Here is a 19,930-nt window from a genome sequence, read left to right on the forward strand (position 1 = left end):
GTGTTGTATTTGCCTTCTTTATCACCGACTCAACCTGCAAGTTAGATCCCAAGTCCCTTTGCACCTCTGAGTTTTGAAATTTTCCCCCCATTTAGAAAATAGCTTACACCTGTATTCCTTCTACCAAAGTGCATGGCCATACATTTCCCTACACTAAATTCCATCTGCTACTTCTTTTCCAAGCCCCCCAATCTGTCTAAGACAATCTGCAGAAACTACTTTCTCAACACTGCCTGTCCCTCTTGCTATCTTTGTTTCATCTGTGAACTTGCCACAAAGCTATCAATTCAGCTAGCCATCCAAATTTTTGACATATAAAATGAAAAGAAATGTCCCCAAACCAAATCCTGCAGAACACCACGTTACCAGCAGCCAACCAGAAAAGGCTCCCTTTATTCCCACTTTTTGCATCCTGCCAGTCAGCCAATCTTCTAACCATGCTAGTATCCTGTAATACCATGAGTTCTTATCTTGTTAAGCAGGCTCATGTGCGGTACCTTGTCAAAGTCCTCCTGAGTCTCCAAGTAAACAAAATCCATTGACTCCTTTGTCTATCCTTCCTGTTATTTCCTCAAAGAATTCCATCAGATTTGTCAGGCCAGGTTTCCCCTTAAGGAAACCGTGCAGACTTTGGCCTTCTTTATCACATGCCTCCAAGAACCTCAAAACCTCATTGTTAAAAATGGACTCCCAACATCTTCCAAACTGAAGTCAGGTTTTATTCTGCCCCTCTCCCTTCTTGAAGAGTGGAGTGACATTTGCAATTTCCAGTCTGCCAGGACCTTGCCAGAATCTAGTGATTCTTTAAAGATCACTACTAATACCTCCACAATTTCTTCAGCTACCTCTTTCAGAACCCCGGGGTGTATTCCATTGGGTGCAGGTAACTTATTTACCTTCAGACCTTTCAGGTTCCCTTATTAATAGCAACTACACTCACTTCTGCACTCTGACATTCCTGAATGTCTGGGATACTGCTAGTGTCTTCCACAGTGAAGACTGATACAAAAAAAATACAAGTTCGTCTGCCATTTCTTTGTCCACTATTACACCTCTCCAACATCATTTTCCAGTGGTCCATATCCTCTCTCACCTTTCTTTTATTCTTTATATATCTGAACAAACTTTTCCAATCTTCTCTGATATTTTTGGCGAGCTTACCTTCATATTTCATCTTTTCTTATGGCTTTTTAGTTGCCTTCTGTTTGTTTTTAAAAGCTTCCCAATCCATTAACCTCCCAGCAATTTTTGCTATATTATGTACTTTCTCTTCTTCTTTTATGCTGTCTTTGGCTTCACTTGTCAGCCATAGTTGCCTCATTCTCCCTTTAGAATACTTCATTACATCTTTATCTTTAGGACCAAACTGTCCTGTGCCTTCCAAATTGCCCCTAGAAATTCCAGCCTTTGCTATTCTGCTGTCACCCCATTAATGTCCCCTTCCAATCAACTTTGACGACCTCTTCTCTCATGCCTCTGTAATACTGATAGATCTGACTTTATCTTCTCCCTCTCAAACTGCAGAATGAATTCTATCATATTATGACCACTGTCTTCTAAGGGTTCCTTTACCTTAAGCTCCCTAACCAAATCTGGTTTATTACACAACATTCACTCCAGAATAGCTTTTCTCCTAATGGGATCAACCACAAGATACACTAAAAAGCCATCTCATAGTCATTCTATAATTTCAGCATCAACCTGGTTTTCCCAACCTACCTATATATTGAAATCCCCCATCACTATCGTAATGTTGCACTTAATTCATGTCTTTTCTATCCCCATTGTAACTTATTTCCTGTATCCTGGCTATTGTTCGGAGGCCTGTATATAACTTCCATCAGGGTCTTTTTACCCTTGCAGTTTCTTAACTCCACCCATAAGGCTTCTACGTCTTCTGATCCTCTGTCACCTCTTATTAAGGATTTGATTTCATCTTTCACCAACAGAGGCACCCCACCCTATCTGTCTATCTGCCTGTCCTTTCAATACAATGTGTATCCTTCGATATTAAGCTTCAAACTATAATTTTCTTTCAGCTATGATTCAGTGATGCCCATAATGTCATACCTGCCAATTTTTAACTGTGCTATAAAATCATCCACCTTATTCTGTATACTATGAATGATGGACTGGGCCATATCCACTACTTTATGTTGAATTTTCCATTCAAGGACATCGGTGTTTCCATATTGAAACCAGTCAATGATGTATCAGCCATGATGTGACCAATCAAAATACTTTCTACCACATATCTGTTGAAGTTTGTCAAAGTTTTAGATGTCATGCCATTTTCACAAACTTCTAAAGAAGTTGAGGCACTGCCGTGCTTTCTTCATAATTGTACTAAAGCGCTGGTTTGATGTTTGAAAGTTTGTTGGTACTTTGTGTTGGTACTTCAATTTACAAAAAATTATTCCTTCTAGATGAAAATTGCTGCCTAATTCTGCATGAATGATAAATTAAGCTTGTGAGAGATGATTTAAGAAGTGTTTTTTAAGGAATTTTTAAATGATATACTGCTTCTTAAGATAGATTATGATGGTATGGCTTGGAGGAGAATGCACTTTGAACTTCATGATGTTACTAAAGATTTTTTCCCCCTCTAGCATATGAAAGTGAAACGGAAGATTTCTCTGATCATCTGGACAGTGAAGGTTAATTTTTGTGTTTATTTATTTTGTATGTTTTTTTGTGTTCAATAGATTATTGTTTTTTCTAAAGATGAGTGGCATGAAGTATTTGATCTTTGTTTTTCCAAGTGAAAGTTGTGTTTGCAGATTATGTCAAAAATACACTTTTTCTCATTCATATCACTTTCCAAGTACTGAGATTGTTGAAATGTATGACAGATGTTTTCAGATTCATTGTAGAATTTCAAAATGTAGCTTATTCATTTCAGAAGGCTGGTTAAATGAGTTGTTTAAATGCTGATTATTCAAGATTCAACATTGTTTATTGCCATTCTTCAGTACACAAGTGTAAAGGAGAGCAGAGTGATTGTTACTCTGATGTGATGCAGCAAAAAAATACACAATAAGCATAAGGAACACAGTTATAAAATGTGATAAATATAAATACATAAGATCAGTTTGTATGCATAAACTGTATATGTACTATTGTCAAACCAGAGAAAATCTGCAGATGCTGAAAATCCAAGCAACACACAAAATGTTGGAGGAATTTATCCAATCACAAACAAAAAAAAAATTTGCAGATGTTGGACATCTGAGTTCCTCCAGCATTTTGTGTGTAATGCTATGTACTATTTAGTTACGCCAGGTACAGGAGTACATAAGGTGAAGTTGACAGGAAATGGTGAAGTAGTGACAGTAAGGGTTTGGGGAGGGTGAGTAACTGGATGTCTGAAAGATCGTGCTAACGCCTAATGTGTCAACAGAAATCCAGTGGTGGTGCTTCGTTACTGTGCCAGATGAATGAGAGAGCAGCTCCACACTAGAAACTTGAATGTATTATTTAGTCTGACACTCTGGTGCCCAGTATAACAGTGTCTAAGCTGCTCATTTTGGGTAAGACATTAAAGAAGCTCCAAGTCAAAATAAAAACAAATAGTAATGCTGGATACAAGAAATGAAATTGAATAAAAAAGTTCTGAGACGTGGACCACTTTCTATACATATGGTCCAAACTGTTAATTCCAGCATTTTCTGGGTATTTTTGCTTTTAATTAGCTTCCTATGTGTCTGCACAGATGGATGAAAATATCCTGTGTATGATAATTGTAACTCTTTAAGAAATTTGGTAATGAAATAAATGTGTTACACTGCAGAAAATCCATTGCACTTGGTAGAGAAGATCAGGGTTTTTTTAAAATCTTAATTACTCAAATCTTAAAACTTGTCTAATTATCGTCAAATATTTCAAAACTTCATTTTTTAATTTTATACTTATTACAGATATCTCCCTCATTTCCCCCTCTATTTTGAGATTTAATTGGTTTAGACACTGTTGTTCATTAACACTTCTTCACTCAGATCAGTTATAGAGTAAGCTGGGAACAAACCCATTATGTCAGTATAATGAGTTGTTGTGATAATTTCTTTATTGTTGAGGGCAAATTGTAGTCCATAATTTGAACAAATATGGATCATTTTGAACCAATGTATAGTTTCAAATTTTCAACTAATTTAAATTTATACCTGCAGGTGAAAGAGAGGAAGATTTGCCGATCAGTGATGAATTTATAGAAGGTATATATGGTGGCTTTGTCGTTTGTTCTTTCGATTGATTATCATTCTGCTGATGTGTGGAAGCATATTTAATGAGGGTTTGTGTGTCTTGGCAATTGCTGGAATGGTGCTGTGAGGTGAAATAAGATCCTATTTTTTGAGATACAAAGAACACTTTATTGTGAGCTAAGATCTGTTGCATTATAATTAAGAAATTATGATAGCTAAGAAATTGTGTAGGCATTAACAATAATATTTCAAGAATCACTAAACTCTGGAATGGTTCTGGAAGACTAGAAAATTGCAAATGTCACTCCACTCTTCAAGCAGGGAGAGAAGCAGGAAATGATAGGCCAGTTAGTCTGACCTCAGTGGCTGGGAAGATGTTAGAGAGTCGGTTGTTAAGGATGTGGTTTCAGGGTACTTGAAGGATCATGATAAAATAGGCCATAATTAGCATGGTTTCCTCAAGGGAAAACCTTGGCTGACAGATCTGTTGGAGTTGCTTGAAGAAATAACAAGCAGTATAGACAAAGGAGAATTGGTTGATGTTGTGTACTTGGATTTTCAGAAGGCCTTTGACAAGGTGCTACACGAGAGGCTGCTTAACAAGCTATGAGCCCATGGTATTACAGGAAAGATTCTAGTATGGATACAGCTGTGGCTGATTGGCAGGCAGAAAGAGAGGGAATAAAAGGAGCTTTTTCTGGTTGGCTGCCACTGACTAGTGGTGTTCCACAGGGGTCTGTGTTTGGACAAATTCTTTTTATATTATATGTCAATGATTTGGATGATGGAATTGATGGCTTTGTTGCAAAGTTTGCAGACAATATGAAGATAGGTGGAGGGACAGGTGGGTTTGAGGAAATAGTAAGACTACAGAAGGACAGACAAATTAGGAGAATGGGCATAGAAGTGGCAGATGGAATACAGTGTCGGGAAGTGTATGGTCATGCTGTTTGGTAGAAGAAATGAAAGGGTTGACTATTTTCTAAATGGATAGAAAATACAAAAAAACTGAGGTGCAAAGGGACCTGGAAGACCTTGTGCAGGATTCCCTAAGGGTTAATTTGCAGGTTGAGTCAGTGGGTGAGGAAGGCAAATGTGATGTTAGCATTCATTTCAAGAGGACTAGAATATGAAATTAAGGATGTAATGTTGAGAGTTTATAAAGTATTAGTGAGGCCTTAGTTGCAGTTTTGGGCCCATTCTCATAGAAAAGATGTGCAGAAACTAGAGAGGGTGCTAAGGAGGTTCATGAAAATGATTTCAGGATTAAACTTCTTTTCATGTGAAGAGCATTTGATGACTCTGGGCCTATATTCACTGGAATTTAGAAGAATGAGGGGTGACCTAATTGAAACCTTTTGAATGGCGAAAGGCCTTGATAGAGTGGATGTGGAGATGATGATTCCTATGCTGAGAGTGTCTCAGACCGGAGGACACAGCCTCAAAATAAAGAGCAGTCCTTTTAGAATGGAGATGAGGAGAAATTTCTTTAGCTAGTGAGTGGTAAAGTTGTGGAATTGGTTGCCACAGGCAGCAGTGGAGGGCAAGTCTTTATGTATATTTAAGGCAGAGGTTGCCAGATTCTTGATTGGTCAGGGCATGAAGGGAGACGGGGAGAAGGCAAGAGATTGGGCTGCGAGGAAAAATAGATCAGCCATAATGAAATGGTGGACAGACCCGATGAGCCAAATGGCCTAGTTCTGCTTCTATAATTAATGATCTTAGGGCTTTACATTTCTTAACAGAATGAAATTCCTGAACGTCCCAAACAGCTCATTGGAAGTTTTCATTCAGAATCGTTATAGATCCTCTTCAGATCTTACTTTTGAATTGTATGTGTTTTTCAACTGAAGCTAAAATCATTTAGAAAAGATCTGGAAGTGTTTGGCCTTCACCAGGAAATAGAAAACTGCTTACAGCATGCATAGGTATGTTCTATTTGGAGATGAGGAATGCACCAAACCTTGGGGTGTTACTGTGAGCAACAGTACTATGAAATCTTCAGAAATGATTTGTCACATTGAAACTAAACACTCAATGTAAAAGAAAAGCCCAGTGGAAATTTTCTGTTGAAAGCAAGATGCAGCATCTCAGTGGAAATGACCAATTACCACAGTGATGACAAGTATAGATTGTCCAAAGTGTAATATAACCTGGCCCATAGCACTGCTGAATAGAAATTACTCTTTACAGTGAATGAAAGCTTAACTTCCAGTAGTAAACAGCTGTCATTCAGTCTTATGTGATGTAATTGCCAAGAAAATTAGTGATATTCTTTCGTCAAATGATTCATCCTTGTGTAGAATTAGTGATACTGTGAAATATGTTAGATCCTAATTGAAGGAGAGGTTCCACCTGGTGAGCTATTATGGGGAATTAGATTGCATGAGAGTTAAAGAGAGTTGGCTATTTGGATTCACAATTGACTTGATGGTAGGAAGCAGAGATTGATGGTAGGAGGTTGTTTTGCTGAATGGTTGGCATGGACCGGTGGGCCGAAGGACTGTGTCCATGTTGTATGACACTATGCAGTAGATACTTAGATAGATAAATAGACACTTCAGTGATCTTAAAGGAAATTACAGTGTCACAATAGCATTACAAGTGCACAGATATAACTATTAGAAGAGAAGTAGAAAGAATAAAAAATATGTTACCACAAACAGTCAAACAGGAGGGGCTCATCATTTTCCCAGCTATTGGTTGACTCATTATAGAGCCTAATGGCTGAGGGTGAGAATGAATTCAAATAGCGCTCTTTAGAGCAGCACAGTTGCCTTAGTCTATTACTAAAAGTGCTCCTCTGTTCAAACAAAGTGGCATGCAGGCGGTGAGAAACATTGTCCAGAATTGCCAGGATTTTCCCGAGGGTCCTTTGTTCTACCACAGCCTCCAGTGTGTTCAGTTTGACTCCTATAACAGAGCCAGCCTTTCTAATCAGTTTATTGAGCTTGTTAGCATCGCCAGTGTTGATGCCATTGCTCCAGCACACCACCGCATAGAAGATTGTACTGGCGACAACAGATTGGTAGAACACGTGAAGGAGAGGCCTGCATACTCCAGAGGACCTCAGTCTCTTCAGGAAGTAAAGACGACTCTGGCCCTTCTTGTGTTCCACTCAAGTCTGCATCCATGTGCACCCCCAGGTACTTGTAGGTCCTCACCATCAATAGTAACAGGGAGCAGTGCAGGCTTAGTCTTCCTGAAGTCCCTCACCACTTCCGTTGTCTTACAGATGCTGAGCTGCAGATGGTTCAGTTTGCACTATTTGATAGTTCTCCACCAGGGCTTTATATTCATCCTCCCGTCCTCCCTTTATGCACCCAACTATTGCTGAGTCATTAGAGAATTTCTGCAGATGAAATGCTTACTGTTGTATCTAAAGTCTGAGGTATACAGGGTAAACAGGAAGGGAGCCAGTGCAGTCCCTTGTGGGATCCTAGTGCTACTTATAACCATAGAGAAACGCTGTTATTTCTGTTATCTGATTTACGTATTGTCTTGGTTTAATCCTTGTTGTACTAAAACCAAGGAGAATTACCTAATCAGTAGCTCTGACCTTTGTTAACAAGTCACATGCTAAACAAAACTGATCCTTGCTGTCTGCCTGTACTTTCCTCTCCATCTATTTTCCTTTGTCCAGCTTCTCTTTGTTCTGAATAAATTTCTTCCCAAGTCAGATTTCCTTTCCACATCCAATGCAAGTTACTTACTGTTTCACTTGGGAAAATGTCCCTGGACAACAGAAGTGGAAGAGGTAATATGGCATGTGTGCATGCCTTGTAATTGTAAGAGAAGGTGCTACTGATGGAGTTGGAAGAAAGGCCCTCGTTACATGCTGAAAGGGCCTCATTCTCAGTGAGAAAATGAGGAATGAGAGCAGGCCTATAGTAAGTGAATTGAGACCTTGTCAACAATGCCCCCCACAGGTGACACGTTGCCTTGCCTGGAAGGACTGTCTGGGGCCCTGAATGGGAGTGAGGGGGGAGTTGTAAGGGCAGGCGTGTCACTTGTTCTGCTTGCAAGGGTAAGTACCAGGAGGGAGATCAGTGGGAAGGGACGAATGGACAAGGGAGTAGCGTCGGGGCGATCTGTGCGGAAAGCAGAAAGTAGATGAGGAAGGAAAGTGTGCTTGGTGGTGGGATCCAGTTGGAGATGCTGAAAGTTACAGAGAATCATTTGCTGGACATAGAATCTAGTGCAGTGGTAGGTGAGAACGAGGGAACCTTATCCCTGGTGGGGTGGTGCGAGGATGGGGTGAGAGCTGACGTGCACGAAATTGAAGAGATGCAGGTGAGGGCAGCATTGATGTGGAGGAAGGAAAACCCCTTTCTTTGAAGAAGGGGGACATCTCATTAGTTCTCATTAGATAGGGCAGCTCCGGCAGCATCTGCCAGGCATTACTTCCTTCCTACAAAGGGAAACCCAATAGCATGAATGGCAGCAATGCTTCACTACCAGGTGAACTCATCGCCTTCTATGCACGCTTTGAAAGGGAGAACACAGCTACTGTGATCACAACTGTGAAGATCCCTGCTGCACCTGATGACCCTGTGATCTCCGTTTCAGAGTCTGATGTTAGGTTGTCTTTAAAGAGAGTGAACCGTCGCAAGGCGGAAGTTCCCGATGGAGTACTTGGTAAGGCTCTGAAAACCTGTGCCAGCCAACTCAAGGGAGTATTCAAGGACATTTTCAACCTCTCACTGCTACAGACGGAAGTTCCCACTTGCTTCAAAAAGGCAACAATTACACCAGTGCCTAAGAAGAATAATGTGAGCTGCCTTAATGACTATCACCTGGTAGCACTCACATCTACAGTGATGAAATACTTTGAGAGGTTGGTCATGACTAGACTGAACTCCTGCCTCAGCAAGGACCTGGACCTGTTGCAATTTGCCAGTTGCCACAATAGGTCAACAGCAGATGCAATCTCAATGGCTCTCCACATGGCTTCAGACCACCTGGACAGCACAAACACCTATGTCAGGATGCTGTTTGTCAACTATAGCTCAGCATTTAACACCATCATTCCCACAATCCTGATTGCGAAGTTGCAGAACCTGGGCCTCTGTACCTCCCTCTGCAATTGGATCCTCGATTTTCTAACTGGAAACCACAATCTGTGCGGATTAGTGATAACATCTCCTCCTCACTGACGATCAACACTGGCGCACCTCAGGGGTGTGTGCTTAGCCCACTGCTGTACTCTCTAAATGCACATGACTGTGTGGCTAGGCATAGCTCAAATACCATCTATAAATTTGCAGACGATACAACCATTATTGGTAGAATCTCAGGTGGTGACAAGAGGGCGTACAGGAGTGAGATATGCCAACAAGTGGAGTGGTGCCACAGCAACAACCTGGCACTCAATGTCAGTAAGATGAAAGAGCTGATTATAGACTTCAGGAAGGGTAAGACGAAGGATCACATACCAATCCTCATAGGGGGATCAGAAGTGGAGAGAGTGAGCAGCTTCAAGTTCCTGGATGTCAAGATCTCTGAGGATCTAACCTGGTCCTGACATAACGATGTAGTTATAAAGAAGGCAAGACAGTGGCTATACTTTATTAAGAGTTTGAAGAGATTTGGCATGTCAACAAATACACTCAAAAACTTCTATAGTTGTACCATGGAGAGCATTCTTACAGGCTGCATCACTGAATGGTATGGAAGGGCTACTGCGCAGGACCGAAAGAAGCTGCAGAGGGTTGTAAATCTAGTCAGCTCCAATTTGGATACTAGCCTACAAAGTACCCAGGACATCTTTAGGGAGCAGTGTCTCTGAAAGGCAGCGTTGATTATTAAGGACCTCCAGCACCCAGGGCATGCCCTTTTCTCACTGTTACCATCAGGTAACAGGTACAGAAGCCTGAAGGCACACACTCAGTGATTCAGGAACAGCTTCTTCCCCTCTGCCATCTGATTTCTAAATGGTCGTTAAACCCATGAATATTACTTCACTATTTTTTCATTTCTGTTATTCTGCACTACTTGTTTTAACTTAACTATTTAAAAAACTAAGTTTTTTCTCTATATTTATTTATGTATTTCATTGTACTACTGCCATATAGTTAACAGATTTCAAAAAATATGCTGGTGATATTAAATCTGTTTCTTAAAACCTCAAATACTTTAACCCCATTGTGTATCTGCTGCTCTTTAAAGGAATCATTCATTTAATCTCATTCTCCTACACCCTTTTTTTTTCTTTTAATAATTTTTCAAATATCTATATACTTTTAGATTTTACATCTTTCAATGTATCTGGCACAGCATCCATTGTCCTAACTTTTCAAAATGTTTCTTCTTTAACTTATAATTTTAAATACATTTTATCTGTTCCTGAAGTCTAAGCAGCCAAAGCAATGACTTTATCACCTTTTTCAAATGTCTATCTTTCCTCCTATTTGTACAAAGTAAAATAATGTGTTTTATCATGAGTAAAATAAATTAATATGCTTGCTAAATGAATTGAAATTTGAAAAAGAATCATGGGGCTATTAAGTGGATAGCTTAGTGATACTTGATGCATGGTGTTAGGAAATTATCACATGCCATTACAGAATGATATGCCTGCCTTGAGTTATACTGAGAATTACTTGGAGGTACTGCCTTGATGGCATGATTAACATTGGCACACTGTGCAACAATCTAGAAGAAATCTGTTTGTCCAGATTTAGCAGATCTCATCAGGGTGGTAGCTCTGGTCTCATATATCAGCCAGGTTTCATCCTCCCAGTATGTACTCTTGTAATAGGTAGGTAACTCAGATAACAGTAACTGTAGCTGTGATTTATTTCTTCTTACCCTTTTCAACCATTGTAGCCTTTGATGTATGTCAAACTGTCTTCTGCCAACAGCCCTCTATGAACCACTGAGTACAGCATGTTTATGATTACTTTGTTAACTATTTAACTAATCTTTGCCAAAGTATATTGATTAATGATTCTTCTTCCAAACCTAGCCTTTACTTTTGGCACTCTGATCTTAAGAATTTCAGGCTCCTCACCTTAATAATGCACATGAGTCCGCAGTGTTGCCCAAAGTGGAGGCAGTTCTGTATATGCTTGATAGATTTCAAGTGTGCTTCCGACATGTCTCTAAACTGCTCTCTTGGTGCTGAGTTGTCTTGTTTTTTGCCCTATATATGTTTATGCTGAAATTTCTATACATAAATGATAAAAGTGTTAAGATTTTTTATTTTTATCGAATTGACTATGATTATATGTTTGCATCTTGAAATAGTTAAAGTTGAAACTTGTTGCGTTTAAAGATTCCTTGTAATAGCCAAGACTACAATCCAAAGGCTAGAAAATAGGATTAATATAATTAACTTTTTTTGACAAAATACACAAAATGGAAGTCCAAAAATATAAATTGGTACTGTTGGATTAGGATCTAAATTATAATTTTTCTTATAAACTTAACTTCCTTATGTTTGCTTATATGTTTGTATGATCATATGTTGGTAAATTTTCAGTAAAATTTTCTCTAGTTGGTTCTATATTTCTGTCATAAACTGTCCTTATCGTCATCTGTCCAGCTTGAACAGTATAAAGAGGGAATACAAGGCACCCTTTATACTCGTCTTTGCCATTTCCTTCTTTACTTCTCACTGGCTGTTTTCTGCTGCTAATTACTGCCACTTTTTTACAAACATCTAATAAAACGGCTCTAAACACACGATTTGTGCCTCATACTTGACTTCTGAAGAACTATCTGGATAATATTATCTCCAGATCCAACAGAATGGTACTGCTCACAAACTTGGAATTATTCCATGTGGAGAGTGTTATATGGAGGAGGGAATGAGAGAAAATTGAAATAAAAAGTTCATTTTAATTAATTTGTTTGTTGCAGATAATGACCCGGAGCTTGAAGATAAAGTGGATGAATTTTATGGTTAGTATTTTATAATCCCAAAGTTTTGAAGTTGGAAATGTGCCTTGTAGGCTGTAAGTATCTCTAAACAGCAAACTCTAAACTCTGGAAGCTAACCTAATGTTCCTTTGGAAAGTAAAATATTGGCCATCTCGTGGTTGGGTGAAACATTACAGGTTTAAAAATATATCTGGTTACTGCAGAAGATTCTAGGATGATGCCCATAAAATCATGAAATTTAACTGGTTTTAAATTTTTTTTACTAGCTGAAGAGGTGGAGTATGTGCCAGGCACTGACGACATACAAGGTTAGTTTACCTTGATACACATTATACTTAAGACTGTCAATATTTGGTAACTTTGAGAAAAGAACCGATCATAAGCCCTAAATGTTGCTCTCCTTATCTTCAAGCTGTGCCTTTGATAGCAGTCTCACTAGCCAAGGGAAATATTTTCTTGTAGAAGGCCTGTTAAGACTTTGAGAATTTTTCATATGGCATAGATTTGCAACAGGTCAGATTCAAAAGGACTATACATCTGTAAATCCATCTTTCTGTTATTCAGCAATTTAACTGTGGAGTCATCAGTTCAAATTTGTCAACTTGAATGAAAGCTATCTCCTCCCAACAACCAATATTTGTTCAGCACTGATCTGACACTGATATGCTGATTGTAGAATTAAACTGGAATACAAACTAGCTCCAAAACACATTGGACCATGAAACGGGACTTGTCTTTCTCCTCATATTCCTCTAGGAAATTGAAGTAAAGGGAGAAGTATTGTCCCCTAATTCTAATTACAAATCTGAACAATCTTGTAAGGTGATTCTATGTTGATATGACATCTTTTCCCTCCATGTTGAGCTGTTGAAATTGTGCTCCAACCTATCATTTAATGATTCTGTGAAAAGATTTGTGCTGTCTCTGCCACCTGTGATCATGTTGTTCTGTTACTTTTCTTTCAGAAGCATTGCCTGTTCAAAAGAGTGATGAAGATTATCTGTCAGGTTTGTGTTGAAACTATCTTTTTATTTTTATTTCTAACATTCTAACATGAAACAATCTAACATTATGTGCATAACATTAAAAGGGTGAATATTATTAACAAATTCTCAATTTTGTTACTTACAACAGCCAATACGTCTCAGAACTTGGATGTGGAATCTGAAATCCAAGGTTTGTTTGACTTGGCTGCCTTTAGTTTTGCCCTGTCCTCTCATAGCTTCCAGTTTTTCAGAGTTATTTTGCTTGTCTGGGGTGATGTTTGCTTTAAGCTGTTTCACAAAACTTTTCAAAGGGTGTTTTTGAACCTGAATTAGGGCACAATTTCAAATTTGTTTCCTATACTGCATCTGTCGCTTGATTATCTTCAGGCTATTTTCACATGGTGAGTATTAGAATTGATCTTGTACCTCTCCTGCTTGCATTAAAACAAGTTGAGGATATGTTTCTTTTGTGCAATACTTGACATGGGCATTATAAACTTAATTGTCTGCTTATCTTCCAGATGCAGTACCTCTTTCTGAGGCAGTGGAAGAGTCTGTGGAGAAAGGTAGGCATCATTTTAGATTCTGCAATATTTATAGGTTCTGTTCTACAAACAAACATACATCGTAAAATGCCTAGTTCATCTGTCCTGCCCACATTAATTGGGATACCTTTTACAACATAGAGACACTATGGGGAAATTTGATAGGTTATATATTTTAACTGAAGGTGAAGCACTCAATGTAATGTTTTTGAAATTAATGATGCAGCATTTCATTAAACTAATAATTTAATAGTGGCAAAGTGATGCTGATAAAAATTTTGAGTAATTTCATTCATTTTGGGCAGTAGCGGATTTGGACCAAGCTGTCTCTTGCATTAGGAGGCTGCAGTACAGGGCTGCGTCCAGTCCAAGTGGTCAGCTGTGCTCTCAGAAAGGCCTAGACAGTGAAGCCCAGGCCCCAGGGTGACTGACTGTCAAAGCATTTGCTTTTCTAACAAAGCAGAAATCAGCTCTGCATGTTAAACCCTCTCAGTTCAGTGATAAATTCAACAATTGCAGAACAAAAACTTTTAAGTCCCAGTAATCAAAAATTAAAACACAAAATGCTGGGAATATCGAACAAGTCAAGCTCGTGATCTAAAGTGTTAGCTGTTTCTCCATAGATGCTGCTTGACCTGTTTAATACTCCTAGTATCTATACTTGGCAATTTCAGATAATTGGCTTAATCCCAACAATTTATTTCTTTCCTCTAATAGTAATATGAGATTGTATTCATCATTTTCATTTAAAACTCCCTAAAACTATCTAATACTGTTCACTTGTCTTCGCTCTTTCAGGCAGCTTTATCACCACTTGTGTATTTCCAGTGTATTTCCAGCCCCTGATCCTGTCAGAGACTTTGCTTTTCTTCTTTCCACCCCTTCCCCTTTTCTTATTTCTATCCTTTCCTCTTTTCATTGCAACTTGTTTCATTTCCAAATCTTACTAATTCTGAATCAGGGTAATTGGTCTAAAATGCTATTTCTGTTTATCCCTTCAGTGATTCTGCTGGAATGCTGAGTATTTTAGCATTTTCTCAATATTTTGCACCATTATCTCAATATTTTGCACCATTTTGAAATCTCTTTCCATATCCTTTCTTAAAAGAAAACCCCAGTAGTCTAATCTCATAGCTGAAATTGCTCATTCTGGCAACCATTAGAGTAATATCCTCTGCATTTTTTGAGTGTCTTCGCATCCTTCCCAAATTATGGTGACCAGCATTGGACACAGGTTTTAGTCAAACAAGTGTTATATAAAGTTTTAAAAGCTGGGAGGAGGGAAATATAACCTTGCTGTCTTTTTATTCTATGCCACTTCTTATGAACTTTTCCAGTCATATCCACAACATGCCTGCCACTTCTAAGAATTTTGACATATGTACAGCCAGGTTCCTCTGTTGATGTACATACTTCAGAATTGGCCACTGTCCCAAAGTCTGAGAATGAAAAGCCTTATAACACTCTGCTTTCTGCTTCTATGACAATTTCTTATCCAAGATTCCACTGACCCTTTTATTCCATCTATAGCGATTTTCTTCATCACGCTAGTGCATCTCCTGAACAAAAAATAACAATCAAACATGATTTCTTCATTTTAAGAGACTCAGACTAGCATTTTATAGCTTTAAACTTCTTCCAGGATTAGGAGATTATATCAAAACCTTCTGCAATCTCCATCTCTACTTCCCACAGCAGTTTGGAAGAGGCCCTTCCCAATCAGGTGGCTTACAGGTTATTCTCAAGTTGAGAATGCCCAGCTTATGAACACTCCCAAAATATTAAAGTTAAAACTTTAATGTGCATACCTTTGATTGTGCCTACAAATAGCCAAGCTAGTTTCTTCTCCAGTTCTAGTAGGTATTCTTATCAGTTTTATGTACTTTTAATGGTATTCGTAATAATACTTTGGAGGTATGTTTACCATAATGAGCAATTCTTGTGTAATTTCTGAATTTTTGACAAAAGAGACTTACAGATGCCTGGAAAACCAGAACCAATCCATTGCCCAGGTATTTTGTTTAATTAACTTTTAAACTCATTTCCCTTTTGTTGAGGTACTTGACACTACAGTACATGTTTAAGGATTCATCAAAAGATCTGAACAAATATGCTATGGTTGTAACAGACTTTATAAACTTAATAGTGGGTGACTGTGTCCCCACAAAATAATTCAGAGTCTTCCCGAACCATAAGCCCTGGATGAAACAAGAGATCGACAGCCTGCTGAGAGCCAGATCAGTGGTGTTCAAGTCTGGCGACCAAGTAAAGTACAAGAGATCCAGCAAAGAGCTCCGGAAAGCCATCCCACATGGAAAGTGGGAACTCCAGACCAAACTGGAATCATAAAAGGATGTTTGACAACTCTAGCAGGGCTTGAATGCTGTCACCCTATACAAAGTAAAACCAGCCAGCATATGTGACAGCAAGGCTTCACTTCCAGATGAGCTCAATGCCTTTTATCCTCACTTTCACTGACAAACATGGAGACGCTTTCACAGACTGCCACTGTCCTCGGCGACACTGTGATTTCAGTCTCTGAGGCTGACGTGAGAGCAGTCTTCAAGAGAGTGACCGTGTGAAAAGCATCTGGCCCAAATGGGGTACCTGGCCGAGGACTGAAGATCTGCGCTGATCAACTGGCTGGAGTGTTCATTGATATCTTTAACCTCTCACTTCAGCAGTCTGTGGAAAACTTCGATTATACCAGTGTCCAGGAAGAACATGGTAACTTGCTTCATTGACTGTCGTCCAGTAGCACTTACATCCAGTGTGATGAAGTACTTAGAGAGATTGGTGATGAAAAGTATTAACTCCTGCCTGAGCAGTGACTTAGATCTGCTCTAATTTGCCTACCGTCACAACAGGTCAACAGCAGATGCCATTTCATTGATTCTCAATTCAACCCTGCAACATCTGGACAATGGAGGTGCATGTATCAGGATGCTCTTCATTGACTACTGCTCGGCATTCAATACTATTATCCCCTTAAAACTAACCAATAAGCTTCATTACCTTGACCTTAACACTCCTTGTGCAACTGGATCTTCGATTTCCTCACATGCAGACCCCAGTCAGTTGGGATTGGCAACAATCACCATCAGCACAGGTGTACCACAAAGCTTAGCGTCTTGCTCCACTTGCTTTTTACTTATGGTTATGAGGCTAAGCACAGTTCTAATGCCATATTTAAGTTTACTGATGACGCCACTGTCATTGGCCGAATCAAAAGTGGTGACGAATCAGCATATAGAAGGGAGATTGATAATCTTTCTGAGTGGCTCAATAATAACAACCTCTCTCTCAAAGTCAGCAAAACCAAAGTGCTAATTATTGACTACAGGAGGAGGAAACCAGACGCCCATAAGCCAGTCCTCATCAGGAGATCAGAGATGGAGAAGTTCAGCAACTTTAAATTCCATGATGTTATCATTTCAAAGGATCTGTTTTGGGTCCAGCATGTAAGTGCCATTACAAAGAAAGCACAGCAATACCTCTATTTTCTTAGACGTTTGTGAAGATTTGGCATCTATATACTACTAAAACTCTCATGCTCTGTTTGTGACCTCCAATTAGAGCAAACGGTGCATTACAGTGGCACTGTTTTTGGCTAAATCGACTTAAAATGCGCTGACTTACAGAATGCAGCAAAGTTCAGGGTTATATATTCGTATAAAATTCCTCACTTGCCAAAATCAACAGCCCCGCTTTCACCCGAGAGCCGATGTCAACCATGATGGAAACTGCGACGTGACACCACGACGCATGCGCACGGCCAGCCTCAGTAGCGCCTCACGATGCTCACAGCAGCAACGCCAATTGGAGCAAAAGAGCAAGGCAGCTCTATTTCGAGCGGTTACATTCTGCTCATCACCATCCGAATGTGTAGGATTGGGACAGATCTAACTGCCACCCATCAATAAGAGATAATTAAATCTTATTGTAATGATGTACTTCGAGACACCCATTAAATCCTTTGCTACAGTCAAAGGACAGCAGTGACTATATCACGCAACACACACAAAATGCTGGTGGAACACAGCAGGTCAGGCAGCATCTATAGGGAGAAGCAGTGTCGACGTTTCGGGCCGAGGCCCTTCGTCAGAACTAGCGAAAGGTGTCGGCCCGAAACGTCGACAGCGCTTCTCCCTATAGATGCTGCCTGACCTGCCGCGTTCCACCAGCATTTTGTGTGTGTTGCTTGAATTTCCAGCATCTGCAGATTTCCTTGTAAGTGACTATATCATGTCCATTTAGGAGAGCACCAACCACATCATCAAGAATAATCAGCATCCTGGAGGCTTTCGTGTTACTGCTTCGTATCTTCTATCCAGCATTAGGGTAAAAAAATATGGTCAGCGTAATAGTGCTGTGTGGAAAGAGAAGCGAAACACAATTGTCAAGAGATGATGCCAAACGTCGTCGGGAAGTGGCAAGGAGAGGGAGAGAACAAGAATCGGATGAGGCCAGGGCCGCACGACTCCAGGATCAAAGAGTCAGGACAAAAAAAGATGAGAGAAGAAGAGACAGAGGAGGAGAGTTATGCATGTCTCCAAAATGACAACAACTGGGATTGAAGGAGGAGAGAGGAAGAGACAAAGGACCTGAGAAATGCACGTTTCCAGGATCAGAGACAAACAACAAACAGCAGAAGAGATGAAGAGACAGGGGATGAAAGGGCTGCTCATCTCCAGAATGACAACAAGAGGCACAAGGGTGGCAGATCAACCAGAAATTATGCCATCAAAAGTGTCCTTTGTTAAATGGGGAGGAGCTATATTTGCCTTGCTACACGTCCTTCTTCTTTAATAAACTGAGGTTTCCTTCAATTTCCACAGCAAAGCGATACCAATAGCATTCAGGAAAATTTAATGTTCATTCTGGTCACATCAGACTGCACTACCCTTCTCTCAAAGGGTGCCCCAATGGGTCACCCCATGGTCTAGTGTCATCTAAAACTTTGACCATCTTCTATAGATGTGTGGTGGAGTGTATTCTGACTGGTTGCATCACTGCCTGGAATGGAAACACCAATGCCTTGAACAGAAAAACCTACAAAAGGTAGTGGATATAGCCCCGTCCATCATGGGTGTAAAGCCTTCCTCACCTTTGAGCACATCTACATGGAGCAGTGATGCAGGAAAGCAGCATTCATCATCGAGGACCCCTACCACCTAGGCCATGCCCTCCTCTCACTGCTGCCATCAAGAATGAGGTACAGGAGCCTCAGGATTTATACAAGCAGGTTCAGGAACAATTATTATCCTTAAACCATCATGGTCTTGAACCAGAGGAGATAATTTTACTGACCCCAACACTGTGCTGTTTCCACAACCTTTGGACTCAACTTCAAGGACATTTTATCTCATGTTCAGGATATTTATTGCTTATTTTTTTTATTTGTAATTGCAATATTTATTGTTGTTTGCACATGGTGTGTTTATTCAACTTGGGTGTGTTTTCATTGATTCTATGATGTTCCTTTGTATCAACCCTGCAAGAAAATGAATCTCAGTTGTATATGGTGATGTATATGTATTTTGATAATAAATTTACTTGCAGCTTAGATCTTTGAAATGTTATCAATAGTGCTCATAAAACTCAACATTACTATCTCAAAATTACTGTTTTTGGATAATGTGTTTAAATCTCACTACGTGTGTGACCACTGAGAAAACCGTATCCTAATTCCTGAGTTATGAAGTCATGTTAGACCGGCTTACAAAAGGAAGATGTGTAGGCTGTTTTCGTCCAGCAGGAGAGGAAACTAATTTCTCCAGTTCGAACTTTGAATGATTGAGTTATTTGTAATTTAGATTCTGAAACACGACTTACTTTGTTACTTCACAATCATTTATCAAAATGCCTGCCTTAGTAATATAACCCCTCATTTTCTCACAGAGGATGATACTCCAGAGGCGCCAAAAGAGCATCTAGCTGAAGAAGGTATGGGTTTTCATTTCAATCTGAAATACAGCAGTGTGTGGTTCTTCTAGGTTATGTTTATTCAATTGTTTCTTAACTCAATATGAAAATTAATGCAGTTGACTTTTTTATATATTTGATTAGTAATTGCGATACCCATGTTATAATTTTGTCATTTGTGTTTCTTCTTACTATTTTTAACCATGCAACAATGAGTCAGGATTGCTAATCCATTATTAGTTCAAGAAATCTAGAGGCAAACGTGAGATTCAGTTTTTTTCATAATTTTGATTGCTGACATTTGATAGCTTCATATCATATGTGTTAAACTTCTAAAATAAAGCATGGCACTTTCATTTTAATACTTTCATTTATTAAGCACTTTGCAGAA

General features: G+C 39.3%; 1 protein-coding gene across 9 annotated transcripts in view; it reads left to right on the forward strand.

Moving 5' to 3' along the window:
• unm_hu7910 (un-named hu7910) overlaps positions 1-19,930 on the forward strand; it is a 210,608-nt gene that overhangs the window by 121,684 nt on the left and 68,994 nt on the right. For 6 of the 9 annotated variants that reach the window (XM_073041733.1, XM_073041782.1, XM_073041716.1 and 3 more), the window contains 8 exons: positions 2,610-2,657; positions 4,167-4,211; positions 12,063-12,104; positions 12,350-12,391; positions 13,049-13,090; positions 13,218-13,259; positions 13,591-13,635; positions 19,516-19,560. In XM_073041733.1, the coding sequence (XP_072897834.1) occupies positions 2,610-2,657; positions 4,167-4,211; positions 12,063-12,104; positions 12,350-12,391; positions 13,049-13,090; positions 13,218-13,259; positions 13,591-13,635; positions 19,516-19,560 (351 nt within the window). The remainder of the gene's footprint in view (positions 1-2,609; positions 2,658-4,166; positions 4,212-12,062; positions 12,105-12,349; positions 12,392-13,048; positions 13,091-13,217; positions 13,260-13,590; positions 13,636-19,515; positions 19,561-19,930) is intronic. The other 3 variants (XM_073041724.1, XM_073041772.1, XM_073041752.1) reach the window with 3 other exon arrangements.

The sequence above is a fragment of the Hemitrygon akajei genome, chromosome 1 (assembly GCF_048418815.1).
Source record: "Hemitrygon akajei chromosome 1, sHemAka1.3, whole genome shotgun sequence".
NCBI lineage: Eukaryota > Metazoa > Chordata > Chondrichthyes > Myliobatiformes > Dasyatidae > Hemitrygon > Hemitrygon akajei.